Consider the following 10,871-nt stretch of genomic DNA (forward strand, 5'->3'; position numbering starts at 1 on the left):
AGACACTATAAAAAGTGAATTATTTAACTTTTTCAACAGATTTTTTTGGTTTTTATTTGTAGAAAAGAGACAGAACATATGTGGGGGGCAATAATATGATATTGTTTGTAGAGTATGTGAAGAGAAAATGATGTGAGTATCAGTAGCAGCGGTTAGTTTAAGGATGGATGCTGTTCAGCTCTCTGTGTGGGAGTGTGGGCTGAACAGCCACTACGAGTAAATGCACGTTTTTTACCGATGGCTGGTTATTTGTACTAGGATGTCAAATATGGTCTTAGAAATCTACAGAGAAGTCTGGAAAAGTGTAAAATATGAAAAATGTGAAGGAATCTTGAACTGAATTTGGCAAAACTCTTCACACGTAAAACAAAACGACTCACAATAATATTGAAATTATTTCTCAGATCTAGTAACCCAAAGGTCATAAGTAATTATAGCATCAAATACATGAGTCATTTTAGATTTTATGAAGTTTTATGTGCTTATTTTTATTCCTGCAGGATGTATATTTAGACAGAACATTTGTAGCCATAAACTCTCTCACCAGTGTAAATACAAAAATCAAACAATGAAACATACATGATGTGTCTGTCCACTGTGTGTTTTCCAGACTCACCCCACTCAGACGGCCTTCCTGTCCAGCGTCGACCTCCACACACACTGCTCCTACCAGATGATGCTGCCGGAGGCCATCGCGATCGTCTGCTCGCCCAAATTTAACGAGTGAGTCAGAAAACTGCTGGTGTTGGTCATTGTTAGCGTTATGTGTGTGTTGTCTTTCAGCTCGGCGTCCCTCCCTGTTGTTAGGTGTGTTTGTCGGTGTGTATGTTCTCCACGCTGACGTGTGATTGTGTTTGTCTCAGAATCGGTTACTTCAGGTTGACGGATCGAGGAACAGACGAGATCTCCACATGTAAACAGAAAGGCTTTCACCCTCACAGCAGAGACCCTCCTCTGTTTACAGTGAGTACACCTCAAATACCGTTCAAACAAAACATTCATCAGTATGTACATTTTTCTGCTGTTTCTGATACAAACTGTGTTTTTTTCCAACTATTTTCTTGATATTAGAGCATAATTCATTTGATCCAGTAACAAGAAAATTCCTCAGATAAGGGAAACTAAAGGGAAGACTAACTGTTTAATGTGTCTGATGTCCCAAATCACAAAAATCTTGTCTCCAGCTCCAAGTTGGAACCCTTTTTAACCCTTTAGACGTATTTTCCAGCTTAAAATAAATGTTTATTTCCCCAAGTGCAGAACGATTATAGCTTAATTAAAATGTGTAAGTAAATGGATGTGCGCTGTGTTTACATAGACATGTATGTGTGTGTATGCGTGCATGTGCGCAGATTTTGCTTTTATCGAAGAAGGATCCTCTCCTAATGTTTGAGTTTGAATGTATATATATATATATGTGTGTTTTTGGTTGTGTTTTTGTTGTGTGTGTTTTTTAATTTTTTTAAATTTTTTTTTGTGTCTGGTGCACATATAATAAATCCTTTTATTTCTGTGCTCTTTAAAAGAAAAACAAATCAAATGTAAATAACAAAAAAAAAAAAACAATAAAAGTGGGCATAATAATGTTAATTCCTCAACAGACTTTATGTGCATTTAGTTGGAAACAAATATGTGTGTATATTGGTGTTGGCGATCAGACAAAATAAGTTGGAAAATATCGATAAAAATCCAATATTATGCATTGCTAGTGAAAATGATATTCATGTATATTTTTACTGCGTTGTATTTTGGTTGAAATGGCTTTAACGTGTCCACCTTAAGGCCTGCTGTTGTATAGCAGTAATATCACATGTTATGGGCATATTTTACATCTTAAAATAAGTTTTTATTTCTCCAAGTGCAGAACTTTTATAGCTTGATTTGAATCTGTAAGGAAACAGATGTGCACTTTTGCACGTTTTATTTAAAGAAAGATCCTCCCTAGTTTTTCTAAATATGCTTTTGATATATTTAAGTGCGCTTGTGTCCGGTACACGCGTCATTTTGTTTATTGTACTCTTAAAAAGAAAACCTCATTAAAATTAAATAACAAAAAACAAATGGAAACAAATATGTGCAGCCAAAATAAGTTTGAAAATATAGGTAAAAATCCAATATCATTCATCGCTAGTGAAGATGATATTCGTGTATATTTTTACTGCATTGTCTCTTTATTAATGTCCATGTGAGCAGACTCTTAATCAAATTTGCGTCTCCTTTCCAGCACGCGGGACATGTCAACATCACCGATGACACTGTGTCCATGATGGATTTGCGATGATTTTATTTTCCTTTTTGTCACCAGAACACTCTGAAAATAGACTTTTTATCAAACCGCTGACATTTTAGTGGAGAAAACACTCATTTTATTTTCAGGACGGCCACAAGTTTACCATTTATATGAACTTCAGCTGTTCTCAAAGGGAACAACATCGTGAACCCTTTTTTTGTTGTTTTTTTGCTCCGTAAGAAAAAAAATCCACATATTATTGCACTTTCAAGCAAACAACTATCCACATTAACGGACTGGCAAACCTGCGGCTCTTCAACCCCTCTGTTCTGTGCTGTTTTGTTTTTAATAAAAATGTGTTTGTTCGTGTCCGGTAACCCAACCTTTGTGTCATAACTGCCGTCAAAGTTTGGCTCTGCCTGACAGATAAAGTGCCAAGGACGAGAACGTTCGCTTGAGTTGTTCTTTATGCGACATGAAGTTCAGTGTGAAATCTCTATAGTTTGTAATCTTTGTGTGTTTCCGTCAAAAGCTGTCGAAGTGCTACGAGTGATGGGCGACACGAAAGCCAGTTGTAACTCAGGTATGCAGGCAGTGTTGCTGCTCTGTATTATATTTTTATAAACAACCACCATCACTCCACACTATCCTTTATCTATGAAGGGTTTTGTTTAGTTTTTGCTTATGATGGATCCACATTGTCATGTGTCCTTATTCTTCATGTTTTTGGGGGGGAAAGCAGTTGGTAGTATGATGTGTCCGTGCTTCAGAGGACGTGTGTTTGAAACAGGCAATGTGAATGTACCTCCTGCTCCACATTATTACACATGACTAACCACCCGGCCATGATTCATGCCTCTAACCGTTTGTTTGCTCCCTCCGCTTGTTAGAAGACGTCAATGATTAGCCATAATAACCGTACGAGAATACCTTCGGTGAATTAAATGCCAAGTGAAAAATAAACTCATTGTAGATATATTTATTCTGCTTTTTGTTGTGTTTTTCCACTTATTTACAAAGTTTTACAGAGTAGAAAATTACTCTGAATTATTCTGATTGCACTCAGTGTAGAAGATTATGGTGAAATCAGGCTTAATGGGTAATTTGGGGTTTTTTTTAAGTGGGGCTGTAAAAAACACTAATGTATAGTCAGTGTGTTTCATACACCAGATTCATACATATTTTTACCGATAAATTTCCAGGATGTTTCCATGACTTTTGAGGCAAATTCTAAAAACCATACACTCTCTCTCTTTAAGGGAGGGGTATACAGTTTTAAATGGCTGTATTTATTTTACTGCAATTTCTCAAAAAAACATTCCTCCCAAGCCCATTTTGTTAAATGTTTTCTTAAAAACATTTTGGCATTTTTTAAAGAAAGGAAATCAGCTACTTTTTCTTTCTTTAATTTCAAAAGTGTTCTTCACAAATTCAAGGTAACACACTGTGAGTAACTGTAGATACACAAATGTTTATTGTGCAGGGTGAATTTTTTTTTGACAGAACTGAGAAAGATCTGAATATTTGTAATATTTGAGGGAAAGATGCTGTGAATGAGAGGAAACAGAAATCTGATGGACCCAATTTTTATTTATTTTTTTAAAAGTGCTATAAAAATATTAATTAGAGCTGAACATGTGGTTATTAGTAGTTATATCATTTTCCAACTGGTTAAGTATTTCTAACTGAGTTTTTTGGGGTGTGCGTTTCAAAAGTAAAGTGACAGGAAATTAATTTTAGAAATTTTAGTCATTTTTAAATTTTCTTTAGGAAGTATGGATTTTTTTTTAAATGCGCAAGGAGACACCACAGACTGTATAAATAATGGACGCAGCTACTGTGACACTGACATCACACATTGGTTTGTTGACAGACGACTTGAAACCTCGAGTTCGTCATTTCGGCAGTCACCATCTTGTTTTTTAGGAGCCAGAAGAAACCATATTTCAGAAGCGACTGTTGAGGCCTCGCTAACAGCCTGTCACTCAGGCCCTGCTGTTAAAAATGCGTAACTTTGGGCCTAAAATTTGATGTGAGTTACATTAAATGTTTCATGCATGTTGAAATCAGCTACAGAGACCAGAACTGTTTTTCGTTCCAGGCTGTAAAAGTGTTTATTTCTGCTGTAAAGTCGGACAATTTAATATGAAAGTTTGGGGATTTACTCTGTTTTGGAGCCAGCATCTAGTGGCTGTCTCATGAACTGCAGTTTTTGGCACGTCTGCATTGAATCCATCTCCAGTCTCGGAGGTCGCTGCTTCAGAAACACAAGAAATCTGTTGTTACATTCGATATTGAGCCACTGGCTTCATCCAGTCAGCCGTCAGTTTTATTAGTATTTAGGAGACATCAGATCACAGGCAATAAAGTGACCAGAAAGTAACAAGATACCAAATAAACAAGAAAAACAAAAATACAAAAAAATTAACATGTACCTCTATAGATGCGCTTCCACCAAGCAGGTTAGTTCAGTCTGCATTTTTTGTGTTTGATAATGAAAAGTTGTGACTGGTACCTTCTGGAGCCGTTCCTTACCGTCACTATTTTTGGACACCACTCTGCTTATCAATAAATAAGAGAAAACATAACTTGCCACTTTACCAAATAATTTGATCTGTACAGTCATAAATCAAAGTATCAGACCTCCTCTGCAATCCACCAGAAAAACAGGAAGCGTCAACAGATAATTTGGAATTTTGCCAATTATCTGTATCGGCATTTCATCTTAATTATCGCCGATAAAATTAATTAGAAAGTGCAGAGAAAGTGTTTATATAGGAGAAACTTTTACCTTGTAAAACCTCAGGGAACTATGTTTATTTATGCATTTTTATCATTACTTGACTTTATAAAAAACAGGAGCTGCAAACTTTCTGTATATGATGTTAAAAAGTTTCAGTTTTGATTAAACATCAGTTAAATGCATTTAAACAAAGTTTTGTGTTGGAGTTTTTTTTTTATGTTTATTGTAAATGCTTATTGGTTCCAAATATCGGTTATCGGTCTCATTAACTTAATAACTGATATTGACCCTGAAAAACAAATATTGGTCAACCCCCAAAAAGTAGTTTATTTTTGTGACTTATTTACTCATGTATTCATATATTTTGTGTTTTCTGAGTTGCATAAATTTTGCATTTTGTAAGTCCACTGTCTCTCGTGGAAAGAAAAATAAAATCTGCACCCAGCTTGTATTTAGTTTCATTGCATATTGCAAAGTATAGGTGCAAGGGCCAAAGTCAAGTATTACTGACAGTAGTATTGGACTTCAATAATGTAGTATTACACACATGATGTGTGTTAGTTTAATTCAAGTACACATTCCTGCAGATCTTCCACTGCTCGAGGGTCTACGTAAATGTTTGTGTTACTTTTGGTTTCAAAGGTATTATATATTGAAAGCTTTTTGATGGAAACGCAGCTTAGATCTGTATTTGTTTTTATCCGTAACTTCATCTCACTTGTTCGGTCACGCCTTCTGAGTCAGGCCCATTTCGCGTTGTGACTTTGTCACTTGTCTTTTATTGTGTTGCAGGCTTTGTGTTTCTCCCTCCGTCTATAGTTACATCTCTGGGGATGTCAAAAAAAGCAAGCCGACACTAATAACAAAATTATAGCTGCACTGTCAAGACGGCTTTTATATCCCGAGTCAATGATAAAGTCTTTAGTAGCCGCTTTGTGTTCTGGGAAGCTGAGGCAGTTTTAGAGGGATAGAGATTATTACGTTTCACATCTTTCCACTTACTTCTTAAGCATCAGTGGCATATTTTTCTTTATAAAAATGAGCATCTCCACATTTTTGGGAGACAGCTTGTTCCTCTTCTCATCGACAATATTCCCTGCTGTGATGAAAAGTTGCTTGCTGTCCACATTTGTGCACGGTGCGCTCAGGAAGGTTCGTGCCGCTTGTGCCAAAGCGGGGAAGCGGCTTTTATTGTATTGCCAAAAAACAAGCGGCTGTCCGTCTCGTGGGATGACCGGCTCCGACAGGTAGAGGTTCATCTGTGATGCGGCCGAGCTGCAGCTGTCGTCGTCGCCGTGTTCCCCGTCTTCATCCAACAGCTCAGCATACATAGCATGCAAGGAGCTAGCTCGCGGTACCTTCTCTGGGGGCTCCGAGTCGCACGCCGCCAAACTCCCCTCGCCGTTGTGCTGCTCCGGCCCAGCGGCCAGGATGTCAGCAAGCAGTTCGCGAATCTGTGGCTTGAGTGCGTCGGGGAAATATCTGTCTTTATACCTTTTAATTAGAAAAGAAGAAAAAGAAAACATACATTTATTTTATTCATTTCATAGGTTATGTTAGTTTTGGCCTTGTAGCAAATTTGCATTTTTACTCTTTCGTTTTATTCTTATTAACGCCTCACAATGCTTATTCTTATGGCAACTTTGGCTGAATCTCAAGTAAAATCCAGTTAATTCAGAGGTAAACAAACAAAATAAAACTCACAAAAACATCCTGGTTCCTCTCTTCACTGTTCTGACAATCACCAACTCTGGTTTGGTTTAAAGAACCCCTTCATTCCCAGAGTTAGATAAAATATGAAATATGTTGGCTCTATACAGGCCAGACTTACCGTTTATTTTGGGGCCGTTTCTGGATGCATTAAGAACCATAAATAAAAACACTAAGAATAACAATCTGAACCTGTCAGAAGCAAAAACAAACACTTTTAGTGGAAGTACATTGAGGGTGTTTGTGCTCCTGCTGCTCTCACTAAAAACTGGACCAGTTTCAAAACGTATTGTTCCCATTAGTCACTAAAGCCTCATTCTAAAAAAACCCACTAACACCTGCTAACATCTGGCTTTTGTGTGTAACGGGAAACGTTACAGTCGGCATTCACACGCGGGTCAAATGACTCACGGGTATTTATCACCTCCGGCTCTGACGGGCAGTGATGGAAACACATACCCAAAGGCAACCCAAAGTGCTTCACAGTTTAGTCAAGTCAAAGTTCCCCGACATTTCAGGAAGGTATGAAGTATAAAATAACCCCCAAAAGCCTAAACCTTAATTTGACAGGTGGACACAGACAGGCAAATTTTCCCACCTCGGGTCCAGGACTGTAGCGATGGTATACAGGTGCTCAGATTCAATGTCGCGGAATCTCTTCTGGACCGCCTCCAACAGCGTCGCTTTCGCCGCTTTCACATCCTGGTCGCTCGCTGCTGTTTTCTCCAGAAGACGAGTCAGAGCTCTGATGGACGGTATGACGTCTGCGGCCGACGCGGTTGAGGAGCTGATCTGTTGCGTGAGCTCTTCAAAGGGGGTGAGCAGGGAAATGACATTTTCCACCAGTTTCCACTGGTTGTCAGTGAACATGGCGGGCAAGTCGTAGTCGGCTGCATACGCAGAAAGCGCTCGTCTCTGTTCCAGTAGACTCTGCAGCATGTACAAAGTACTGTTCCACCTGGTGGGCACGTCCTGCTGCAGCCGTTTGATCGGCTGGCCCAGCTGTTTCTGAATACTTTGAAGACGAGAGTAAGCGAGCTGGGAGTGTTTGAAATGATTGACGATGCGTCTTCCGGAGGCTGTAATATCAGAGAATGTGCGCTGGGACAAAACTCCCTCGGACACGGCGAGCTGGAGTGTATGCGCCATGCAAGGCAGGCTGGGTAAATCCGCATCCCTCATGGCCTTTTCCATGTTCTTGGCGTTGACCCTCAGAATAACGTGCACCTTTTCCTTCGGGATCCCCCACGTTTGGAACATGTCGATGAATGTGGCAGCAAGAGCCTCCACCGTGTGCGACCCTGAGAAATCTTGGGAATGAAGAACAACTTTGTGTAGTTCGAATTTTTCATCGATAAACTGCGCGTTTAGGCTCAACATGGACATGGGACACACATTCGAACTCCAAATGTCACTTGTGAAACTGAAAGAGTTGATGTTGTCCCTCATGAGATTGTCAATGTGTGTATACACTTCTTGGTATAACTGCGGCAGGCATACGTCAGTGAAATATTTGCGTCCTGGCAGAGTGTAGCGCGGATCCAAGTAGGACATGAGTCTTTTGAAACCTTCGTCTTCCACAATGGACAGCGGCTGGTGATCGAGGCATATGAATTCCATTATTTTGGCTGATATTTCTTTTGGTTTCTTGCTGGTTTTGCTGTAGGGTTGATGTTGTTGCAGCGTCTCTGTTACCGGCAGTTGAGCGAGTGGCGCTTGAGCCGCTATACGAAACCGCTCTCTCTCTGCCTTACAGCTTGCGAGCTTTGAGAACTGGTCATACTCATCGGTGTGCCTAACCTTCAAATGTCTGATGAGGTTTGTGGTGTTGAATTTTTTTGGTTGCGATCCCCCACGAGGGATTTCCTTGGAGCACACCTTGCATATTGCAAATTTACTGTCTTTTTCAGAGATCTGGTAGAACTGCCAGACCGGTGACGCCATTTTAGTGCGTGTTTTGCATCAGCTGATCCTGATGTGTCTTCCCATGGATACCGAGAACTTCCCAAAGCTGCTTTCTTGTCGATGGTTTAACATACTGTAAGGAGAGTCTGATGGGTCCAGGAGCGGCTTCAGGGCCGAGCATCAGGTTCCTCAATGACCTGTAAAACACGGCAGATTACGTGTTGGATTAGGGTGTAATGTCATAAAATCAAGGTGATTACAGTAGGACAGGAGGACAACATAATCTCAAATCTGTAGCTGTGAAGAAGCTACACATGTTGTTAATAAGTAAAGTAAGCACCCCCGACAGAGGTCCCAGCTAACCCTGAATGTTCTGAAATCCTGGAAAACGTCCTCAATCACCAAAAACGTCCTAAAATCCAGGTAATGTCCTAAAGTCTGAGAAACATCCCAAAATCCATGAATCATCCTAAAGTGCGAGAAATGTCCCCAAAACTCTTGAAATGTCCCAGAATCTGAGAAACATCCTAAAATCCTAGAAATGTCCTAAAAGCCAAGAAACGTCCTTATATCCTGTAAACATCCATGAAGTCCTAGAAATGTATAGACATGTCCTATAATCCTATACATATATTAGGGATTAGCTAGGACCTCTCTTCTAGCTAATTCCTAATGTCCTAAAAAATATACTTAAATCCCTGAAAAGTCCTAAAGTTTGAGAAACATCCTACAAATGTCCTAAAAGCTGAGAAATGTCTTTATATCCTAGAAACATCCTAAAGTCCTAGAAATGTCTAGACATTACCTCTCTCCTAGCTAACCCAAAATGTCCTAAAAAATATACTAAAATACCAGAAATGTCCTAAAGTCTCAGAAACATCCTAAAATCCTTGAATTGTCCCAAAGTGCTAGAAGTGTCTTAAAAACCCTAGACACGTCCTAAAATCTGAGAAACATCCAAAATCATATTCATGTCCTAAAATCTGAGAAACATCACAAACTCCTAAAAATGTCCTAAAAGCAGACAACTGTCCTTAAATCCTAGAAACAATCTAAAGTACTACAAATATCCTAAAAATCATAAAAGTGTCCCAAAAAACTTAAAATATCCTAGAATCCGAGAAACATCCAAAAATCCTCGACATGTCCTAAAATCTGAGAAACATCACAAACTCCTAGAAATGTCCTAAAAGCAGACAACTGTCCTTAAATCCTACAGACAATTTAAAGTACTACAAATGTCCAAAAAATCCAAGATATGTCCTATAACTCTATAAATGTGCTAAAATCATAACAAAGATAAACAATGTTTTTATATAAAAAAAAAATCAAGTTTTCTAAACATCTGCATAGTTTGTCCTGTTGTTTTCTCCTGTGTGCACATTCACGGCTGTCAATCATGTAAACCTACACACACACACACATACACACACACACACGCACGCGCACGCACGCGCACAACAGGAGGCCTTCACTTAGCAACGGAGCCTGCTGAGCTACCAGTTAGCACAATAGCACAAAGTTTCACAACAAAACATGACAGAAAAAAATAACCACACCAAAAAAACATGACTGTCATTGTTTAACTGGCTTCAGATTATTCTAACTGTTAACACGGTTCTCATTATTACAGCAAATTTCTCTGTCTGTCGGCCTATAATCCAAGCTAGCTGCATTAGCCGCAAAATGCTAACTCCATCAGACAAACCTGCAAAAACAAAAAGTAAAAAATTATAAAAACAGCTAAACTTACAGCTTTCAGGATTAAATTAGATCACAGACAGTCGGGACAGATCCGTATTTAGCTCCAGGTTTGAAGTGTGAACCACTGACCCTCGTTCAGAGAGGGTTTTCTTGTTGTTGTAAGGACATTTCTGGCAAAAATCCTCAAAAGAAACTAAAAAAAATAAAGTTTCACAGTGGCTTTTCAGTTGTTTTGCAGCCAACAGCATTGACGTGTTTGGCATCTGCTGTGTTTAGAGGTCTGTTTGCTCTTTAAGTCCCCGATGGCGGACAGAGAGGTTTTTGCATGGATATATTTTTGGGGTTCGCCTCCTCTTCTTCCTCTTCTGTGCAGTTTTATGACGGTTTGCATCCTTATGTGTTACATTACCGTCACCTGCTGGATTTCATCAGTTTCGCAGTGCAGACTTTTCTTTTTAAATGTTCAGTTTTGATTATTATAAATTTATCTCCAAGGTCTTTTTAAAATAATTTTCTAATTGTAATAATTTCATGACAAATTACTCAGTGCATTTTCCCTTTTTTTTAAAAAAGAAATTA

The 10,871-nt window shown here is 39.0% G+C and overlaps 1 protein-coding gene and 1 long non-coding RNA gene across 2 annotated transcripts; one reads left to right on the plus strand and one right to left on the minus strand.

The window, feature by feature from the left end:
• The first annotated feature begins 292 nt into the window (after positions 1-292).
• Positions 293-3,208, plus strand: LOC121938487. Its single transcript, XR_006105293.1, has 3 exons — positions 293-723; positions 864-963; positions 2,225-3,208. It is a non-coding gene; the product is annotated as an uncharacterized LOC121938487 (long non-coding RNA).
• Positions 3,209-5,341: 2,133 nt separating this feature from the next.
• LOC121938486 (zinc finger BED domain-containing protein 4-like) lies at positions 5,342-10,633 on the minus strand. Its single transcript, XM_042481729.1, has 3 exons — positions 10,342-10,633; positions 7,282-8,785; positions 5,342-6,467 (listed from the first exon to the last, which is right to left on the minus strand). The coding sequence occupies exons 2-3, from the start codon at positions 8,625-8,627 to the stop codon at positions 5,972-5,974; spliced, it is 1,842 nt and encodes a 613-aa protein (XP_042337663.1). The 5' UTR covers positions 8,628-8,785; positions 10,342-10,633; the 3' UTR covers positions 5,342-5,971.
• Positions 10,634-10,871: the final 238 nt, after the last annotated feature.

This window comes from Plectropomus leopardus, unplaced genomic scaffold (assembly GCF_008729295.1).
Source record: "Plectropomus leopardus isolate mb unplaced genomic scaffold, YSFRI_Pleo_2.0 unplaced_scaffold29624, whole genome shotgun sequence".
NCBI lineage: Eukaryota > Metazoa > Chordata > Actinopteri > Perciformes > Serranidae > Plectropomus > Plectropomus leopardus.